Source organism: Carex rostrata, chromosome 14 (genome assembly GCF_964058835.1).
Source record: "Carex rostrata chromosome 14, lpCarRost1.2, whole genome shotgun sequence".
Taxonomy (NCBI): domain Eukaryota; kingdom Viridiplantae; phylum Streptophyta; class Magnoliopsida; order Poales; family Cyperaceae; genus Carex; species Carex rostrata.
Window position 1 is genome coordinate 2,013,996 of NC_135931.1, and position 22,541 is coordinate 2,036,536.

The 22,541-nt window shown below is 32.5% G+C and overlaps 1 protein-coding gene and 3 long non-coding RNA genes across 5 annotated transcripts; 2 read left to right on the forward strand and 2 right to left on the reverse strand.

The window, feature by feature from the left end:
* Positions 1-4,508: 4,508 nt before the first annotated feature.
* Positions 4,509-15,588, reverse strand: LOC144565043 (uncharacterized). The gene is made up of 2 exons (XR_013514824.1): positions 15,559-15,588; positions 4,509-5,471 (listed from the first exon to the last, which is right to left on the reverse strand). It is a non-coding gene; the product is annotated as an uncharacterized LOC144565043 (long non-coding RNA).
* LOC144565042 (uncharacterized) lies at positions 5,465-6,808 on the forward strand. Of its 2 annotated transcripts, none has more exons than XR_013514822.1 (2): positions 5,465-6,203; positions 6,502-6,808. It is a non-coding gene; the product is annotated as an uncharacterized LOC144565042 (long non-coding RNA). The 2 variants fall into 2 exon arrangements; XR_013514823.1 differs by lacking the exon at positions 6,502-6,808 and adding an exon at positions 6,280-6,390.
* On the forward strand, positions 10,064-12,244 carry LOC144565044 (uncharacterized). The gene is made up of 2 exons (XR_013514825.1): positions 10,064-10,770; positions 10,872-12,244. It is a non-coding gene; the product is annotated as an uncharacterized LOC144565044 (long non-coding RNA).
* Positions 15,589-17,073: 1,485 nt separating the features above from the next.
* LOC144565041 (zinc ion binding protein) lies at positions 17,074-20,247 on the reverse strand. The gene is made up of 10 exons (XM_078314672.1): positions 20,040-20,247; positions 19,336-19,406; positions 19,070-19,148; positions 18,901-18,975; positions 18,678-18,792; positions 18,445-18,502; positions 18,299-18,370; positions 17,798-17,943; positions 17,354-17,477; positions 17,074-17,262 (listed from the first exon to the last, which is right to left on the reverse strand). Exons 1-10 carry the CDS (start codon positions 20,121-20,123, stop codon positions 17,193-17,195), a joined length of 894 nt encoding a protein of 297 aa, XP_078170798.1. The 5' UTR covers positions 20,124-20,247; the 3' UTR covers positions 17,074-17,192.
* Between the last annotated feature and the right edge of the window lie 2,294 nt (positions 20,248-22,541).

Consider the following 22,541-nt stretch of genomic DNA (forward strand, 5'->3'; position numbering starts at 1 on the left):
GTAGAATTTTTAGTATATTTTTTAAAATTATTGATTGTTCAGGTCTTAAAAAAATAAATATTGATTGTAGGTATATATACATCCTCACAAAAGCAGAATATGGGTATTAGTTATTTTAATAGTTTTCATTCTCTCTATAAATTTTGTAAACCCATTGAGATAACTATTTTAATTCTTGTGATGTCTAGTGTATCATTGATCTATATGTATAATCTTTTTTTATATTTATTTAGATAAACAAAAAATTGTAAAAACTATAGAGAAATTATTATTGTCCCATCTCCTCCACAATTAATATGCACCTATCTTTGCCTTCTATGTCTCCCTTCAACCACATCTCTGTTGCTCGTGTACTCCACCATCCATCCGGTCCATATATTTGTCCATTTTCACATCAATCGTTTTCATGCCGTTTCTATTTTCACAACCACTCTCCTCTTTCATTTGGAACTTTTTTTTTTATAAACCGTAATTAAAACAAAATTATGAAACTAACATGATTTTTTTTTTTATAAAAACCATAAGAATTGAAATACCACCGACATTTTTATTTTTACCCAATTAAAAAAATATTTTAATAATAATAACCAAGGTTTATCAAAAATTTTAAAAATACCCAACCCGTGGAATTTTAATTCCCACCCGTGGAAAAATTCCACGGGCCCAACTTCTTTTTTTTTTTTTTTAAAAAAAAAAACAGAAATTTGTATTTATTTTTTGTATTGAAATATTAGAAATATTGGATATATTTCTTTGAAAATAGATGGAATACAATATAATTTAATTTATTAGAAAGACTGTAACAAATAACCCGGATCAATATTTTTCAGGTCGGATTTTTTGCGGCTGTAAGAAAAATTAATATATTTCTTTATGTGATATTGGAAAAAAATAAAAATGCTTAGATTCCGAGTTATTGATCCCGGTTCAAAAGTCACTTCTATGTAATCTAGAAAATATTATAATCTTTCTAGTACATTTAATTTATTAAAAGTTTTATCTATTTTGAGAATTATTTTTGAATAATAATCATTAAATAAATTAAAGTTTTTGTTTTTTTTTTCAAAATAGATATAACTTTTAATAAATTAAATGTAATAGAAAGATCATAATATTTTCTAGATTACATAGAAGTGACTTTTGAACCGGGATCAATAACTCGGAATCTAAGCATTTTTATTTTTTTCCAATAACACATAAAGAAATATATTAATTTTTCTTACAGCCGCGAAAAATCCGACCTGAAAAATATTGATCCGGGTTATTTGTTGCAGTCTTTCTAATAAATCAAATTATATTGTATTCCATCTATTTTCAAAGAAATATATCCAATATTTCTAATATTTCAATACAAAAAATAAAAAATAAATACAAATTTCTGTTTTTATTAAAAAAAAAAAAAAATTGGGCCCGTGGAATTTTTCCACGGGTGGGAATTAAAATTCCACGGGTTGGGTATTTTTAAAATTTTTGATAAACCTTGGTTATTATTATTAAAATAATTTTTTAATTGGGTAAAAATAAAAATGTCGGGAAATACCAGGTCCGATTTTTTCGGTGTAATATCCATGGACCGAGATGTCATTTCGGTCCAATATTTTTTTTAGTTCATATCGAAATGGCATTTTGGTTTGAACTGTTTTTTTTTTTTTTTTTTTTTTTAAAGGTTTGTCATTGGAATAAAAATATTTGAGTTTTGATAGTTGAAAATAAAGAGAGGATTGGTTCGAGTGGAAAGAAAAGAGGAGGAGAAAGAAAGGAGAAAGGAGAAAGGAAAAGAAGAGAATGGAGAAGAGAGAAAGCTGTCTCGGGGTAAAAAAGGAACATTTTTGTTTGGAGAGTTTTTTGGATTTTCTATGGCTGCTGGACTGATAATCTGTGAAATCACTTTGGACTAAGTTGTCATTTCAATTCAGAAAAAAATTAAAAGTTTGAACCGAAATGACATTTTAATTCTTATAATTTTTATAAAATAAAAAAACTAATTATATTAGTCTTATAAATTTTTATTTTTTAATTATGGTTTATAAAAAAAAGTTTCTTCCATTTGTGCCACTTTCTTTTCTGCTCTCCATCATGAACGTCTATTTTTCATTATATCACCACACACGTATTATTTTTCATTGTGGTACAGCTGTATTATTTGTGAGGAGATATTTGTAGTCCGAACCACGCAATGAACTCAAATTCTGAGTCTAGATTCGAACTGATTCGAATTAATTTGGTTCAAAATATAATATACGAATTATTTAATATCAGTGTCAATACATATCGGTAGAGTAGAAAAACATATCGTGCTGTGTGGTGACTAATACGTTTTGATTTTAGTCTTGTATCGTAATCAAATTAATTTTTTATATGCCGTGACTAAAATATAAAGGGGTGGTCACAGCACGCGAATGGTCACGCTTTGCTTAAACGTGCCGTGACCAAACGCGACTCGTGTGCCTCCAGTAACCATTTAATAATAATTTGGATTAGTTTATTCAAGAATCATCATTTGGTCAAGATCTAACGGTCATAATTACATGTGACTCGCATGACTACGTGTCGTGACTAAATCTTTCACGTACCGTTTCGTGTCGTGTCAAATTTTCTAAAGATAATCACAGTGTGCGAATAGTCATGACGCGAGACACGACACGTAACCGACATACGTACCGTGTCGTTCCGTGCTGTCAGTCACCATGCCGTTCCGTGATGGAGCCGGTTCTGCCGTGCCATTTTTCCCACTTTACGTATCGGTCCTCCACGACTCTGTTAATTTAATTTCCCAATTTATTCGTACAAATTTTAAGATTTATATAAATCTGCGTATATAAAATGCATAAACAATATCTGTGTCTGTTATAAGTACATTCTAAAAAAAAATATAAATATTTTATGCTAGGACAATAGACGTGTTTTCCTAAGAAATATATGTACGAATTGTATTAGCATTTATTCTGTGTTTGTATTTCATACGAAGCGTGTAGTAAGTATTTGGTATAAAAGTATTCTGGTGAGAAAATAAAAATAATAATGCGTTGGTCGTTCTCGAGAAAGTAGGTGCTTCAGATTGGTATTTTATTAATTTTATTGAATTATTTCGACTCAATAAATTATGTAAACACCTCTTCACATTTTACCCGAACACTTCCAGCAATAATATAAACACATTTTACATGAAAATTTATTAGAAGTGGGATCCATGTCTTTATAATTTTATTATACATTCAATTTTTTAATTTTTCTATGATGAAATTTGTAAATCTTAAGTATCAAAATAAATTGTTAATGTGAGTTATATTATTTCTATATGTACAAAAATAATTATTATATTTATATTTTTATATAAATAAATAGGTTAAAAAATTAATTGTCAGAAATCACTCGTATCAATATATTTTTGTAATCTAGGGCTTTACATATGCATAAATAAAACGATACAAATAAATTTAATAATTTATTTTTGACATTCAAATTTAAAATAAAAAAAAAATCATAACGGGGGCACAATCCTCGTTTGTTTATTTGAACTGTACATATTTATATCAATATTATACGATCATTGGCTTATTTACAAAAAGTTTATTTAAGAGGTATCGTAAATAGTGACTTGTACATATATTATCATATCCATCAACTCAGACAGTCAATGTTGCCGAAATTTTTATTAATATAAAAAAAATATTAAATTTCAAGATCTAAACTCCATGCAGAGAAATTTCAAAATATGTCTAAATTAGAGATTAAATTTCTGATTTCATACAAACGTTTTGTAAATTTTTTTTCCGGTTCTAGACATTCCGAAACCGAAGATTAATTTTTCAATTCTAAGAACCGTCATTTTTGAAATTTAATATTTTTTTTGGATATTAATAAAATTTTCAGCAAATGTTGTCACATACAATGTTGCACAGATGAGTACAGAGAGTTTGATCACAAGATATCTCTATATAAAATGACGTAAGCCATGACGTTTTAGTGAATTGACCAAAGTTCCTCCCCCGTTTCACGCCAATACAGCCTGTCCTTGTCGAATTCGAATCCTCTGCTTTAACTCAAAAGATAATTTTTTTGTTAATGAATCTCAATCGTCCAATTTATTTTAAAATTCGTGTAAATTAGATCTACACTAATATTGAAAGGATCCCATGTTATAAGCAAGTGCCGGATTAACTCCGTTTAAAATCAGACGGCTGATATTCTTTAAGTCAAAAGATTCCCTTCTGAGTTAATGCAGAGAATACGCATTCGCCATTCTCTTCTTTGCTTTTCCAATTTTCTTTTCTTTTTTAATAAGCTTGGACAACCTGTCACGCAACGCAACCTTTATGCCGACACAAAGAAAAGAGTATCACGTGGCCCTTCCAATAAGTATTTTACGCGTGGATAGATCTGGTCCGTCGAACACCAAACCGACTTCCATCCACCGTCGATATTTCCAAACTCGCACTATAAATCCCCAAAACCTGTTTCTAATGAACTCACATCTTTAGGCGTAGACGCCTCTCTTCCTTTCATTCCCAGCAATTTTTTATTTGATGAGGGTGGTTGCGGTAGCGTGGGTGGCTGTTAGAAGGGGGTGGTGATGGATCTTCTGTTCAATTCATGGAGTTTCTAATCACCTAGATCTCTCTCAAATTTATTTTTTACATTGACGATGGCTTTGTAAAGATGAATCTGAGATGTCATATCCTTTGTTGTTCAATTCTATTTTATCAGCAATGGCGAGTGACTGCTTGATGGTAGATCTGGTGCCGATCTGAAATATTATGGCGGGAACTCACTAGATCTGTTGCCGATCTGTGATATTATGGCGGGACTAACGAAATCACTCTCAGATCTGGTTTTAGAAGCCAGATCTATCGGATCTAATGCTTCTACACTTGTTATCTGGTCTGATCTTGTCCGTGGCGTTTCATCCCCCCCTCTGGTGACTTGCTTGAAGAAACGAAGCCAGCTTCGTGGATGCCGATCTACGACTTTGCATCTCGCAGGAATGAAGCTAGCAAGTGTTGCGTTTGAGGTGCTGTGTCGTTGTTTGATTCTATCTACTTGGAAGGTTTTGGTAAGTGTGGATTGTTACAGGTGTAAGCTTTCTGATCTGATATCATGTATCTATTTTGTACGTAGAGACCTTTGCCATGTTGGGTGCGCTCGCATGGCAGGTCACCCATAGTAATGAAAATTTCTTTTGTCGTTTGGAGGGGGATCGCACGGGGAATTTTTTTACCCCCGGGTTCTCCCTCCTTGTCTGCGTCTCTCTCTACACTCTTTCTCTACACCTTTCTCTACTTGAATTTTCTATTCACAGAGTACCTGATAGCTACACAACGTGCTCTTTAAGTTGATGATGGAAGCCTTGCAATTGAAGCCTACTGATCTACTATTTTGAGGTATAACTTTAAGCTAACTTCGTTTAATTAAATAAATAAATTTATTTTGGTGAAGTTTATGGAAATGCATCATAGAACCAAATTAGAAAACTACAATTACCAACATTTGAATGATTTAAATCTAATGTCGACTGAAAAAAGATTAATAAATAATTACGGGAGTAATTGAAACACGATAGATTTCCTTGAAACTTATGCTGCTTGAAATAGTAAATCTGGAAACAAGTTTTCCGAATTATTGCCTTCCACCATTAAAACTGGCTTCATGATTTAACAATTTTACGGCTTGTACGTTTTAGGCCTTTTTATGTTTGACGTTATTGATTGTTATTACAATTGTCATTTCTGAATTGTTAGTGAGAAGGGATGTTATATATTTTGTGAATATAATTTGTTTGAGTTGGAAATTATATGTTCGGTTATATCATTTAAAGCTTGGACATTAAAGTTAGAAATCTAATCTTTCATCTTTTATTAGAACTGTAATTTTTTGCGGTGTCGTTACATGTGTAATATTGGAAGCATTGTTAAACCTGCTGTCGCAGTTGTCTTCCATATTTTTCTTTAGTGAAATTTTTCAAGGGAAGCATTGTAAAGCCTGCTGTGTCGCAGTTATGTCTTCCATTATTCAATGAATGAAAGATCGTTTGTTATTTTATTTTTGTTGAACAATTGGTGACATTGATGGAATTATGGCAATTCTGTACTATAGATGCTTTTTAGGTGAGTTACTGGCAACGTGGAACTCCAATAATCTAATTCCTGTAGATGGGTGGATGTATAGGTGAAGTGATTTCCATTTTCCGAGTATGTTTGTTGAAGGTACAGGCTGTGTTAAATCGTGTTATTTTGTTATTGATATTGTATTCATAAATTCTGAACTGTTTGTTATTTGCAGCTAGGAATGTCCAAAAGCACAATTGCGATATTTGTAAATAATTGGATATTCCACATCTTAATTTGTTTAAAAACATTTGTCCAAAAACACATTACAAAGGTTTTTCGTTTTTATTCGTTGTGAATCTGGTGAACTGGTTGTTGGTTGAGCGTGTTGCTTGCTTTTTTGCTAATTTCATTTAGTTCTGCGGCCATTTTGAACTGTATGTTTTTTGTGCTCCAGGTATGGGTGATGAATCGTGTGCACTCAATATTTGTTGATTTTGTGGTGATTTCTGTTTCAGTTGTTGAATGGTCTTATAAACCATGGAAACAATTTTTTTAGCAGGTTAAAAATGAAGCTGTACACTATACGTTTTGAGTTTATTTTTTGTTCCCGTTATTTGTTGATATTTGCTGTGATTTTTTATTTCAGTTGTAGAATGGTCGTATAAATTATGAAAATAATTTTCGTAGTAGGTTAAAATTTGATAATAATCAAGTTGAGAAAGAAAAAGTTTTCGTGGTAAAAGAAATTAGTTTTCTTAAGCGGATCTTTAGCTCAAACCTATGGACGAGTCCCTGAAATTCAGGGGGATGATGGTTCAAATCCATCAAGATCCTTTTATACAATAATATTTTCTGTAACTTCCAATTAAATATTGAACTAAAAGATGATTAACCATATTTTTAGTTTATAAGACGTTACTTCCTAGTACATAAATGTTTGCTAATTTATTTTGGTACAAAAAATTTATTATTGTATTGCTTTTATTTTTAAATGTTATTTTGTTAGATATCAGTTAATTTTGTTTATTTATTTCCATATAACAGTTTTAACTTTCAAGTGATATTCTTGCTTAATGGTCACGCTGGTGCACAGCATTTGCCATACTTTTGGATCTTCAATGTTTTTCTGTTATTACGTAGGTTGATAGTTTTTAGTTATTTGATTCCTGAGCTGGGCCTTGACTAGAACATAGGCCCAAGCCTTTGGGGGACATTTCATGAGCTGTGTATCAATTTTTGCGTCTGACTGCCAAATTGAACAGAAAAATTTAGGTGCTGATTCTCGTTGGGAACATTTTGGAACATTATGTAGGTGCGACCGTGCCAAATTAGAATGGGGTGCTCATTTATAATTTATAACTTTACTGTAATCCAAAGGAAGTTCTGAAAGAATAATTCTTCATTATCAATACGTAGAAATGATTAATCTCTAGCTTTCTGGTACAGCTGGCACAGGCAGCTCCCGACCCTACCCTGTCAAACTCGATTTTCTATTTTTTTTACATGGTTGTGAGCCAATGTCAGGTTATATGGTATATATGCTGCCAACACGACCAGTGGTCCTTGAGCTCCTTTAATTATATTATTAATCATCGTCTTAATTATTTTTACATTTCCTTTTTATGCTAGAAGTGATTCTGTGATATTTTTGTTTTCCCAAGATAGTACACTGGTACTGTATAAAAGCATTGTGCATTTATGTAGTATATCAAGTACTTTTTTTAAGGTTAGTAATTAGTATATCAAGTACTTAAAAGAGAAGTTCTATATTTTTGACATCCGATTACATAGAGCAACGAAAAGACTTCTCCACAATCTTAAATCATAACCAGGAGATACTTGGCTGATTATGGTAATGTATTATCGAGGTTAAATTTGTACTAATTGCTATTTGTTGCAATCATGCGGTTTTAAGAGTCATTAGGCAATTATTAAACAATTTATATTAAACCATTTGGAAAGAGTAAAATCCATCGTTGAGAAAGACTGGTAGATGGATTTGATCCTCATGCGTGGACATGATATTTCAGTGGTTTTTTTTTTTGAGGATGTAGTTTACAATTTGTTAGTAAAATTTTATATGATCTGTGTTAATATTGTAATGAATATGTTGTCTGATTTTTTTTTTTTTTTTCCAATGAACTTGACACTGATTATTTTTGGTGTACCTTGTATTTTTTCTTTGCTTCAGAGAAGCTTCAGTTGTTTCTATGGAAATATTTGCAGTAACATTTTATATCGCATTATTCCAAGTATACCCCTAATTATATACTTTCGTTTCAACATTTTACTGGTAATGACTTGTGCCCGAAAGCAAAGACTTAGATTGGAATATTCTTTCCTTGTTGGAATATTCTTAGATTGGAATATTTTTTCCTTGTTGTAATAGTCCATTTGTAATACTGGAAGGTCTTTAATTATGTCACCTGTGGCAGCCTCTGCCAGGAATAAAAAGAAAAAAAAGACTGATTGGAATAAATTACATGATACTTTCTCATCCTGAAACAAACAAAAAGAAAAATAATGTCATGCAATTTGCACATTACTATGTTAATATTTTATTTTACAATAATTTTGAGTTGAAACATACTATCAGTATTATTAATTGATGCTATTGGCGAGATTACCAGTTTGGTTGGTTTTATATCATAAAATCCAGTACTATTTGAAAGTCTTAGATGATGCAGAAGGTAACAGAGGAGAGGTCCTCATTGGCCTTGTATCAGATGCCTTCTATCTGTTTATGGCAAAAGGTTAGGAGGATAAATTCCTCATTTACATACTATTAAAACTTGCATTTCATTCACGTATACCCTCAAAAGAAATAAAAATTAATGGAGTGGTAGCAAAGCAAACAAAAGGTCCTCTTCAGCTCCTATTGTATGCGAAGAATTAATCATGGGATTCAGGCATTCAGCTCAGATCGATGAGCCTCACTTTACGGTTTGAGATTAAATCTCATCACTTTAGAATTTGAGCTAGCGTATGGACTAGGGAGGCAATATTATTGGGCATTGAGATTCGTGCCAAGTTAAAAAGAACGGTCCAGATTCATTAATTGTAAAAATTATTTTGTGGAGTTATTAGAGAGAATGTGAATTCAGAATCATGCACACGACAGGAATTGAAATTTGAAAGTAATAGGAATTTTGGATGTGCCATTCTTAAGGGCCGGAGGTTTGGGAATAGGAATAGGAACGAAAAATTTTGAATTGAAAAATTACTGTTCCCGTGGGAAAAAAAAAATTCAGTTTGAGTGAATTTGTTTTTTCCCACGTGAACAGTAAATGCCGAACATGCCCTCAAAGTTTTTGATATGTTCGACGGAAAAACATTAAAAAAATTTTAGAAACAAAAAAAATTAAAACTTTGAAAAAGAAAATGAGTGCCTTTTTTTTTCTTTAAAATCCGAAAACTACTAGGATTGAACTGTTATGACTTACGACTTATGAAAACATCATAGCTGTAGCGTTGTAACGTGTCATGATTATAAAAAATTCAAAAACTACTGAGATCGCACCATTCTGAACGTTGTAGGTTTTTGACTTTTTTCTATCAAAACTTGTGCACGTTTAATTAAAGATTGAATTTTCGTTTATAGTTTTTATCAAAATAAATTATTTGTCTAAAATTAATACACAATGTAAAAAAAAAAATTTCTATTTTAATATTTGACAATAATTATAACAATAAGTAATATTTAAAATATTAATAGTACAAATAAAAAAAATCATAAACCTAAAAATAATAATTATATACTAATATGATACTTAAATCATTAAGGGTGTCTTTGGATGCAACCCCAAGAATAGTCAAGAATATCATCAATCTGAGTTAGCGCTATTCCATCGTTTGAATGAGTTAGCAAGGACGACGCTTATTCCAGGAATAATTATATTCTTAGATAGTGATCCAAACATAGAATAGTGGAGAAAAATAGTCACTAATCCAAGAACAATTTAACTACATTATATTCTTGACGATCCAAACACACCCTAAAATAGAAATAAAAAACAATTATAACAAAAATATAACATTTGTTAGTATTAAATTATTAATGAAACTCTTAATATATGCAACAATAATTTTAACAAAATAATATTTAAATTATTAATAATATAAATAAGAAAACTATTTTCGGAAAATAAAATCATTCATTTTTTTTCAGAATATTTAATTTTAGTTAATTTTTTCTTTTCCAAAACAGCCTATGTTTATCTTTTTTTTTTTTTTTTTTTTTTTCAAAATTAACCAAGACAGCCTATCACGCAAAGTCGCAAACGGAACCTTTATGCGGACATAAAAAGGATAACATGTCTTTTCCAATAAAAAAAACTGTACACGTGGATAGATCTTGTCCGTCAAAGACCAAACCAACTAACATCCACCCGCCAAATGTTTCCAGACTCCCACTATAAATACATAAACCTATTCTATTACCCTACTCGCATATTTTGGCGCGCTTGCCTCCTTCCCCTTATTTTTCATGGTGGTGGTTGCGGTAGCGTGGTTTCCATTAGAAGGATTAGGCGATGGATCTTCGGGTTCTTCATTGAGGCTCTAGTTTCCTAACATCTATCTCAAATTTATTTTTACCTTTCCTATGATTTTGTAGCGATGAGTATAAGGTATCGTCTCCTTATTGTTCAATTCTATTTTATCAGTAGTGGTGGATCTGGCGCCGATCGGAATATTACGGCGGGAATTTCGAAATCAGGTTCAGGTCTGGTTTTTGAAGTTCGATCGATCTGATATTATGATCCAATAAATCTACTTCCTGTTACCTGGTCCAATATCGTGCATGGTGTTTATTTTAATTGACAGATGACTTGCTTGAAGAAACGAAGCTGTTGGATCCCGATCTACTGCACATCTCAAAGGAAGAAAATTACGACTTGTTGATTTGCGGTTGAGGTGCTGTGTCGTTGTTTGATTCTATCAACTTGAAGGTTTTGGTAAGTGTGGATTGTAACAGGCATAAGCTTTCTGATCTGATATATCATATATTGTATGTATTTTGTACTTAGAGACCTTTGCCATGTTGGGTGCGCTCGCATGGCAGGTCAACTATAGCAATAAAAAAGTGTTTTTGGTTTTGGAGGAGATCGCATGGGGGATTTTTTTTTAGCCCCAGGTTCTCCCTCCTTGTGTGCGTCTCTCTCTCTCTACTCCTTTTCTCCTTAGATTTTCTCTGCAGAGTACCTGATTGCTACACAACCTGCTTTATAACTTGCGTTGATGATGGAAGCCTTGCAATTGAAACCTACTGAACTACTATTTGAGGTATAACTCAAAAGCTGACTCCGTTTAATTAATATGAAATTAATTTATGCTCAATAAGTTGATGGTAATGTACCTTGGTACGATGATGTTACACAAATAAAACTATAAAAGCTCAATCCAAACAAATGATTTATAGAAAACGTCAATTTAACTTTAAATTGATGCTGGCAAATTTATTTTAGTAACTTTGTTACTTGAGCAGTTGAAATGTGCTTGCAGTGACACGTCTGGTAGATAATAGTTTTCTTTCTAAAACAATTCAGGCTTCAACTGATGGCTTCCTCTTTTTACGTAGGCACCTTCCTAAAATCTGTAAATTTTTAATAGCTCTGCTTGCAGCTTGCACTGATGTTGTTGATTAATTGTCATGTCCTCTTTGAATTGTGCCCTTGTGGAAACGAGAATTATCAAAACTATAATTTGGTCAAATCAGTAAAATTATCTTTTATGTCATTAAGATCAGGATCTTTCTTGTGGTCTTTTGTTGTGATTGTGGCAGATTTTTTTGTTTTGTTGTTTCTTTCTTATTTGGTTATTTCTATGTGAAATACTCTAATTATATCATTGGACGATGAGAAGTACTACTAGGTTGTATCATTCATTTTGCTTTGATTAAAAACTGCATGACAACTTTAGTATCAGTGAATAAATGGAGAAATACTAAAATTTTGGCAAATTTGTATTTTATTACCTTTTTAGGCAGTGGTGGAAACATGCAACTGCTTATTTTAATCCTGGTACTGGTGAGATCTGAAAGGTTGGTTTGTTGTTGGTTTGTGGTTGGTTTGTTGTTGGGAATGTATTTATAGATCAAGGTTCTATTTCATATGTTGGAACTTTGTTGAAGGTACGAGCTCATGTGTACAACATTGTTAATTTGTCATTAATATACTGTTCTCATTAATTTTTTATCATTCAATTTTTTATATTCCTTGTGCTATGTTGGTTTTCTACAGTGATGCCAGTCATATTCTATACAGTTTACTTCCATTCAAACAAAAGCAATTACGAATAATGCTTGAATGTTTTATCTATTGTTGATTAAAAATAAAAGAGGAGTTTTGAATTGATATGTGTGTAAGAACCAAGTTCAAATTGGTTGTCATGATGGTTTGGCTGAATTCTGATAAGAATTGTGCTTTGTGTTTTTCTATTTCCTTGGTCTAGCTTTGTCTGAAAAAAAAAAATTATCAGATTCCTTGTGGAAATTCACGTGTGATACAAATATGGCTTGAAATTTGGAATGGATCTTTAGCTCAAACATTGAGAAATCCCTCAGTTATGCGAGGATTGTTCAGTCTCTCTCTCTATTCGCCTTTCTCCTTGGATTTTATCAACAGAGGTCTGACACCTACACAACCTTCTCTGTACAGCTGTACTTGCCATTGACGTCTACTGATCTACTATTTCGAGGTATTACCTTCAAGCTGACTCTGTTTCATTACGATAGAATTAACTTATTTCCCACAAGTTACTGAAATTGCTCTTAGTACCAAAAAGTCACAAGAATGGGAGTGGTACCAAATTAAGATGATTGTTTAAAATCTAAATCCAGTTCATATTAAATTGATTTGAGCAAAGTTCTGTTATACCATTGACTGATCAAATGATTACATGAACAGTTGAGGTATGGATTTGTCAATTTATGCGCAGCTTGTTGCATGCAGTAACAAGTCTGGAAATTGTTATTTTTAATTTCTAAACTATACAGGCTTCCACACATGTTTCCCTTTTATGTGTACTCCTTGGCAAATTTGAATAGCTGTGCTCTTGCTGGTGTTTTTGATCAGTCCTTGTCAATTTGTTCAAAACAATAAATTATCTAAATTATTTATTTTTCTTCTTTAAAGCCTTTATTCCCAAACAAGTTGGGGTAGGCTAGAAATGAAACTCAGCCGGAATCAGGGACTTCTCAGGAGGTCATCCATCCTAGTACTACTCCTGCCCAATTCGTGAGGGTTTCATTTCCATAAAGAGGTTTTTTTTTTTTTTTACCGCTGGCTCGCTAAGCCTATTACGAACCCTCCTCCTTTTTGGACATGATAGTAAAACTTGCCAAGTTTGCAGTTATGTATTCCATTTTTATTTAAATGACAAGTTGTATCTTAAGTTTGTTATTTACTATAAGTGAATGTTTGGAAAATTAGTTGAATATTGGTGGATTTTGTGCTTTTAGTACTTTTTACGCAATGACGGGCAACACTGAACTGCATATATATAGTCCTGATGTTGGCATCTGAAAGTTCGGTTATTTGTTGGGTTGGGTACACGTAATATGGGAGGGGTTTTCTAGATCTCCAAGTTATAGTTTGTATATGGAGACTATATTGAAGGGTACATGCTCATGTTTTTCGGTAGAAGTTTCTATGTTTGTCTTTTTTATTTTGCTGACCTAGCGAAGTTGGAAGTTTATAACTAGTTGCTTTTAAAAAAATATTTCTTGAACTCGGTAGTTTTAAGAAACTAGATTTTGTTTTGATCGTCTGGATAACAAGAGAGGCCCTCCTGTGATCTTTGCACATTTATTGCTTGCACGTGATTGTCAACTTGGCTTAGTCATTTTGCATTTTGACAAAGATCAGTCAATTTTAAATCAGGCAGGATAAGAAACTTGTGAACAGAATATGTCAGCTGTTGGTCCAGCCATATCTTTGATTATAGGGTGATTTTCTTTTTGTTAGAATGGCCTTACATATTTTTAGAAACATTCTTTATTTGGTGATAACTTGTCATGAAGTTGATTTGAAAGCTTTTTTTTTGTGTGAATTTTAGATTCGATGTGGTCAAAAGGTGCATTGATACTTGATGAATGGAAGTATATTTCACTTTTGTTGTTTCATGTTATGTGAAGAGAATGTCTTCGAAAAGGGAAACCAGTCCGTGACAACTGTTAAGTTTTTGTCTTTTGAAATGGATCTTTAGCTCAATTGTTGGTAGAGTCCCTGAATTTTGAATTTCTGGGGAGATGATGGTTCGAATCCATCAAGATCCTTCTATGTTACATATTTTTTAAATTATGATAATTTTATTGTATTCTATCTTATGGAGTTAAAGATGGAACTATTAAATAAGAGGGGAAGCACACAGCTGTGTTGATTATAAAACAGTACAGCAATACAGGGAGGAAAAACGGGAGAACTATGCCAAACAAAAGACCTGTTAGATGTCCTGTTTACATTGGAGGCCTCGAGGTATTTCTTTACTTATTTAATCTTTTGGGAAAATTAGTTCGATGCCACTCTAAAATGGTGAATTTAGAAAAATGCCACCTCAAAATTTTCCTTTTGCTAAATGCCACTCCAAATCATATTTATTAAGAAAATTGTCACAAATACCATATTATTATACATTTGTAATTAAAAATAAACAGAATATGCTAAGTATTTTTGTATATTCCAAAAATACCCTCAGTACCTAACCCTTTCCTTTCCTTAATGGGTCAGATCAGAAATTCGTCTCTTCTCTTCGTCTCCCAGTCGCAGTGGTGAGCCCTCCCAGTCGAAGCCACCCAAATTTTTTTTTTTGAAGAAATTCCCGTAGGTTTTGCATTAAAGAAAACAATGTCTATTGCTTTGTATTACATTTCCTACTTGCGATGAAAATTAAAAGTGAAATTTAAAAATTGCGGTAAAGTTAAAAACATAAAAGACTTATAACTTCTAACCCTTCATCTAAATTCCTATTTAAAAGCCTGTGAGTCCCGCCCCTTTTCTATTTTGCAAATACTAACTAGCTTAGGGGTCCAACTGTAACTCTCCTTCAAGCTTCTGACAACTAGCTTCCTCCTTACCAGTATATGCGAAAATGGTTGAAAAACACTGGTACGATGCTGATTTTCTGCTCGTCTCCCTTCACTCTTATCCTAATAACCAAAAAACTACTCTAAAATAAAGCCCAATCTTAGAATGAAAATAGAGTGCAGCTATCAGAAGTTTTGTTGGGAAGGAGACAGATGGAGAAAGAAATTTTGAAGATCAAGGCTATTTCGGTCAATTCACTTATACTGTAAATTGTTTATTTAAAATTATACATTAATATGGTATTTGTGGCAATTTTCGTAATAAATGTGATTTGGAGTGGCATTTAGCAAAAAATTTTTTTTGGAGTGGCATGGAACTAATTTCCCCTAATCTTTTCCCTAAATAATATTCCTTTTATGCTAAAACTAAAAGTTATTCTATTATATTTCTTGGAAATAGTGCTCTGGGTATGCGTATCAAAGCTTTACATGATACCATTACCAATACCAAGTACTTGAAATGTATGGGTATCAATGCTGAACCTGTAACCAAGAATGTTCTTCCTCTTTTCAATTACTTGGTATCATGTACAATTGTACACTGCAGTATCATATGCAGAACGGGAAATCATAAAAAACTCATTAAGGGTTAAACAATAGAATCTTGTTTTGAAAATGAAAAACCATAAAAAATAGTGTTCACTATGATTTTTATTCAAGTCAAATATATATATATATATATATATATATATTTTTAAGGCTACGTCCAAAATCCTAAAATAGATTAGTACATGATACCTAAGTACTTGAAAGTTCTGGGTACGCATATCAAAGCTGTGTATCAACCTGGAATCCTGGATGCACAATGCTTATGCAAGCTGTGTATCAACATGAAGAGTAGAACTAGGGTGTTCTTAAGTTCACCAAGGTCTTTGGTGAACTCAAGTCTAAAACCTGTTAAATCAATTTTAAATGATGAATCCGAACCGTTGAAACCCGTCTAACTTACGAGTGATACGTTTACATGTGAAAATTTTAAATATTTGAATTAATTTAGTATAAAGTCAAGCAGTCAAAAAGGTTAATAAATTAATTTTAATGCATTTATTTTTTGAACTTTTTTTGACCACTTGACTCTAAGCAAAATTAATTTCGAAATTTTTTTTTTTTTACATGTAGACGCATCACTCGTAAAGTAGACGGACTTCAGCGGTTCAGATTCGTCGTTTAAAGCCGATTCGACGTTTAAAAAAAATGATATTGTTGAAATAACAGCACCTTGAAATTATTTTCTGGTTCATGCCCATCTAATCTGTAGAAAATCCATAACTTTCACAATTTCACCATTATTGCATAATCGATCTATAAATGTGTTATAAGTCACAACTCACGACATGTCTTGTAGAAAGTTCATGGCTTTCTCAATTTCACCTTTCTTGCACATCCCCCATACAAGGGTGCTACGGTCACGACATCAGGCTAATGCCCTTAGAAATCATGTCATGTAGAAAATCCATTGCCTCCTCAATTTCAACTTTCTTGCACAGCCCGTTTATAAGAGGATAAATTTGTGAAGGGTAAAATGGGTAATTTATAAATTTAAAATAAGTTTTAATAGAAAAGTCAATATATTGGATAAATTAGTGAGGTTTTAAACTTTAAAAGGGTAAATATGATATTATGAATTTTAGAAGGAGAAATACGTAACGTCAATTTTTTTGAGGGGGACACATGAAATTCCCCCTAAAATAAAATAAACATGAAAGCACAATGCTTATGCAAACCGAGTATTCTTGTTGTTTACAAAGCTGTACATGATACGAAGTACTTGAAAGACGGAGAAAATTGTTGATGTCTCCACGCATAGTGGATCCAATTTCCTTCACTCCAATTACTTCATCTGTTATATACCTGTATGTGTATCATAGATAGAAGATAGAGCTAAATTTTTTCATCAAAATTGTTTATTGTTCTCTCAAAAATATCAAAATTATGTATTCTTTCTTTTAAAATTCATAACATCATTTTTATTCTTCTTAATTTCAGAAACTCACATATTTACTTAGCCTAATCAATTAAAACTCAGTTTAAATTAATAAAGTATCATTACAGCAACTTGGGTGTCAACTGGTGATTTTGACAGCAACTGGTTCTGAACAATATGGGCAATTCCCAAATAAAACATCAAAAGACCTGCAAACAAATAACAAGATTAAATATTTACATTTAATCGATTACAGATACAAAAAAAAAATATAAATGAAAATGATATAATTGACCATACTGTCTAGTCGTAGTAATAGTACGTAGCCAATCACGAAGGCACACTGTGTGGAAAGCTCTCATACAACTTGTGTTTTCACATTTATAATCAGAAGCACATCCACTGTCTGATCCAAGCTCTTCATCTTAAATATCAAGAGAAATATAGAACAATCATGGTCAGATATATGCGCTAAATCATAGAAGTGCAATATTATTTCAATATATATCAAGAATGTATACAAAGCAGTGGATATTCTGTAATACTCAAATCACCGTACTCCGACCCATATAGTCTTAATATCAAGAGAAATTGCTTGGAGGAATTTTGGAACTTTTAAGGGTGGCCAGTAGATCTATTTCTTTCCCTCTCTCAGTTTTTTACTTCTGTTTTGGGGTTGGAGCAATGAATTGGAATTACAAAGAACACTGGATAGTTTGCATGAGATATATTACTGAAGCTTACCAATAGGAAGGTATTGAGCATAACAAATACCACAATCCATGGTTTCATCTCCCTTTTGAGCAGCAGTTGTTGTAGTAATTGGAGGTCGAGGCAATTCAGTCTGTAATATCGTTGCCAGATTCTCATCAAATGCCTTGTCAATTTTCCTTCAGTTATATAAAAAGGATAAGAAAATAATAGTCGAAAACATTTTTTCAGATTAAATAGAGAAGTGTCATGAGTGAATTCAGGTTTAAACCAATGACCTACTGAAAGTATTTTAATACCACAACACTTGAGAATGATGGCAAGTGAACTTAGCTAAAAGGTTGCATAGTTTTATTTTATGGCCAAAAAGTTGTTGATCCCATCAATCTGTGATAAATCTCAACCGAATTATCTAATGACATGAATTAGTGATGACCATGGAGTTCAGTGAAAAACATTGATTGAACCCTTAATATTAAAAGGGAGAGCTGCAGCACTGAGGAATAAAATAAATTTCCAGATAAGGAAAGGTACCAATTTCTGCTATTCTTTTTCCAATTTTTCAGCAACAGGTCCACCTTTTGATCTGAGCCAAGAAATCGACATCTGGAAGCAATAAAGATATTAGAAATACATAATTGATGTCTTTTCGATTGTTATTTCATGGAAGTGAAACTTACTCTGGTAAGGTGTTTGGTTTACATGGGTTAATGTGCAGCAAAACTGAACAATCCTCACCTGAAAGAAGATGGTTAGTATCAAAACTTTTTTACAAACCTGTAAACAATTATTTACAATTATGATAAACATTGCTGGTTTTTGCCTTTCTGTGTTCTTCAATAATTTTGACTTGAGTTGTTACCATCAAGGCATCAACAAAATTCCTTCCCAATTGTTAGGAGGGAATACTTACAAAGAGATATATGCCGCTGTGCAGTACCAAATGATTGCTCTTTTGGACCAATAACAGAAAGATTGTTATCTATGCATTCAAGTGTGGACCACAATACTTGCAACTTCTTCAAATGCTTTTTATGGAAACATAAGATATAAGAAACAAGAATCAGTTTAGAAGCAAGTGATAGAATCAGAAGTAGAAAACTGTCATCTGTACCTCTGTTGAACTATAAACATACCTCGTGAAATTGATTAATGACATCGATCAATCTTGATACGTTAGACCACTTCAACTTCGGTATATACGGCAAGTCCTAAAATTGACAGAAGCGATAAGGAAAAAGGTTAGAAGTGCAAACTAAGTGAAAAATGCCAGTACTTTGTTTCTAAAACTTATTATAGGCTAACAGCATTGATCGAGGGAGGAGCTTCGGGATAGTTCCGCGACAACATTATTTCCATTACATGATACTTCCCCTTCTCATCACTGAAATAAACAGAAGAGGAAACAATGTCATGCAATTTACACATTTGAGTTACTATGTTAATATTTATTTTACACTGTTTTTGAGTTGAAACATAGTCCCAATATTATTATTTGATGCTATTGCCTATTATTGAGTACAAGTTTGTTTGGTTAATATCATGAACTCAATACCACATGGAAATCTTACATGATGCGGAAGGTAAGAGAGGAGAGGTCCTCATTAGCCTTTATCAGATGCTCCCAGCCGATCTCTTCTATCTGTTGATGGTCAAAGGTAAGGTAAGAAGAAATTTTCTTCCTTTACATACTAGTAAATGTCTTCTTCTATATATTTTTTGATAAATCATCTTCTTCTATGAGTAGAACTAGGGTGTTCTTAAGTTCACCAAGCCCCTATGTGAACTCAACTCTAAAACCTATCAGATTGGCTTTAAACGATGAATCCGAACTGTTGAAACCCTTCTACTTTACGAGTGGTGAGTCTACATGCGAAAATTTTAAACTTTCGAATTAATTTACTCTAAAGTCAAGTTGTCAAAATTAGAAGGTTTATGAACTAATTTTAATGCATTCATTCTTTAAATGTTTTTTTGACCATTTGACTCTATAAAAAAATTAATCCAAAATTTAAAATTTTCAAATGTAGACGCACCACTCATAAGGTAGAAAGGTTTCAACGGTTCGGATTCATCGTTTAAAGTCAATCCGATATATTTTGGAGTTGAGTTCACAAAGAGGCTTGGTGAACTTAAGAACACCCTAGTTCTACTCCTCCTCCTATATATATGCCCTCTTAATATTCTTACTAGTGGCGCTAAATTAACGGAATGGTAGTAAAAGGATTAAAAAAAAAAAAGTTCTCAGGGACATTTCATCAAACACTTTGCATACCTGAGAAAAAATGGAGCGATACAAAGTTGGAGATGGCAAAGAACCCTTCTCCTGTATGGAGCCTTCAAGTGCCACAGTAAACATACGAGCACCTTGAGATTTATCTGCTCAAAATGGAAAGCGAAACAAAAATGCTATCGCTTATCAGTGCTTGTTGCTGGAATATCAGCCTTTCCAAAAGACAAACACGAGCAGAAGAGCTCAAAAAATGAAAAGTTAGTTCAATAATCTTACTCCCAACTAGGCGCATTTTAGCAATTTAAAATGGTTGGCAAATATTGTACAAAGCCCAAATGTGAGCCTTGAATAAATTAATAATTCATTAAAAAGCCCAAATGTTCAGAATTTGAGGTAATGAATAATAAATCTGGACCGTCTACTCCGTGTTGACACGGATATTAAAAGAACTCCGTGCATTTTATTTCAGGCTGAATTGACCGGATTCTAATCGGACGGTCGTGATGCTTAACTCAAAATCTTAGTTACGACAGATTAGAATTTGGCCCATTCAATCTGAAATAAAATGCACGGAGTTCTTTTAATATTCGTGTCAACATGAATCAGACGGTCCAGATTTATTAATAATCCAATAAAAGAGTACACTCTATACACTTTTTCTCATAGGCTGAGTGAGATTTTCAAAGTCAAACTTAAATGAAGATATATTATATAAAGTTTTAATGTCAAGAATGATGATCAATTATATATTATTCATGACATTTTACTCTAAATTATTTAGAAAAAAATATATAAAAATACAATTTAAAAAAAAAAAAAAACTGAGGTCAATTGATCCTTATCAATTGTGCTTGCCTCTGACCCTACTTCTTCTGCCTCTAAATTTATTGCCTGACTCCATTCTATTTGCCAGAAAAACTGATGCCGGTGACACTACATCGACAAAACACCCTCAAATGTTAACACTTAATGTGAACTGATCTTGACCATCTAAGATAATTTAGCAAGACCAATGATGAAAATAGCTCACTGAAAACCATAAGAAAAAAAAAATATACATTGAAATAGATGTAAATAACTCTTAACAACCGCTGCCCAGTTTTTTCAAAGAGAAATAGATGTAAATAGATGAAAAAAGATCACAATTGTTGTTTCTTGCACTCCATAAGCTACTTCGCTGATTCATTCACACTTGATGTTTCTCTCATGCAATTTACTAGCTTCTATTTGGCTTGAATCTAGTCTCCTCTATTAAAGAACGAGGTACGTACAAACGAGGATCAATTGTTTTACATTTATTTATTTATCTATATATAATTTTTTTATATAATTTAGAGTAAAATATCTTGGGCATTGTAAAATTGATCCTCATTAATTCGCTACACGAAAACTTAAATGATTGATTCACATTCATGATTAATTCTCATAATTTAAAAGTCTAATTTCATTCCTGCTTCTATTTACTTGAAAATTGGAGACTTCCCTTGCCTTTCAATATAACAAAGTATTATTTTCCTCTGTATATCCTATTCGGAGTTGCAATTTCGTGATATAACATAATTTCAAGGTCATGAACAAGATAATAACTTTTTATATTGTTTATATCCTTTGAGAGGAATTCACATCCCCTCAAGTTACCGAATTCAGATCCAGTGAAGTAACCCAATCTTTGAGTTTTAAATTGGAACCGTCCGATTCGAATCCGAGATGATCTATCCGAAGTGGAACGCACATATTCTGAGACATGAATTCGAATCCTGATCGACGGATTCGAATTGAACGGTCTCGATCCAAAACCCAAAGATTGGGTTACTACCAGGTTGCTGGCTGAGTAATTGAATGAGACGGTCCAAAATTGTTTTATTTAACTTGACACGAATCTCCAAGCACAAATAATACTGTCCCCTCTGTCATCCGGAGTAAGGACTGGCTGAGTGTAAATCTGGACCGTCCGTTTCAATTGTGTTGAGTCAGGTACCTGGGAGGATACGGATCCCATTTGGGAGGGCAAAACTTGCGCAAGAGGCTTTAAAAAAAATGGTCTGCGCAAGTTTGACATGAATTCTGTAGTTATGGCTCCATATTCAATTTCTATTGGTCTTTGGGCTTCTAGGGAGTTTTGTTAGGTTTTGGGACTTTTTTGTTGTTTTTACCGCACACTTCAATTGGGCCTTGTGGCCAGAGACTCAATGGCTCATTGGATAGTGGGTTCTCTCTCACAATACCAACCCAAGAAGCATTCCAAAAAGTTACATTGGGCTGCAGCAATAGCAAACTTAAGCAAACTTGTTTGTTACCTAATATTTATACCAGGTATAATCAGGGGTGAAAACGGAGCGGATATTGGTAAAATTATATTTATATATATTTTTATTTTTATTTTTTGGATACAGATACAGAGCAGATATGAGATGGATACAGATACAGATACAGATACAAATTCAGATCAGATCGGATATTAATTAAAATAATATTAAAAAATATTAAAGTTCAAAATATTTATCTAATTACAATGGTGAATAACATAAATTTTTTGTAATATAT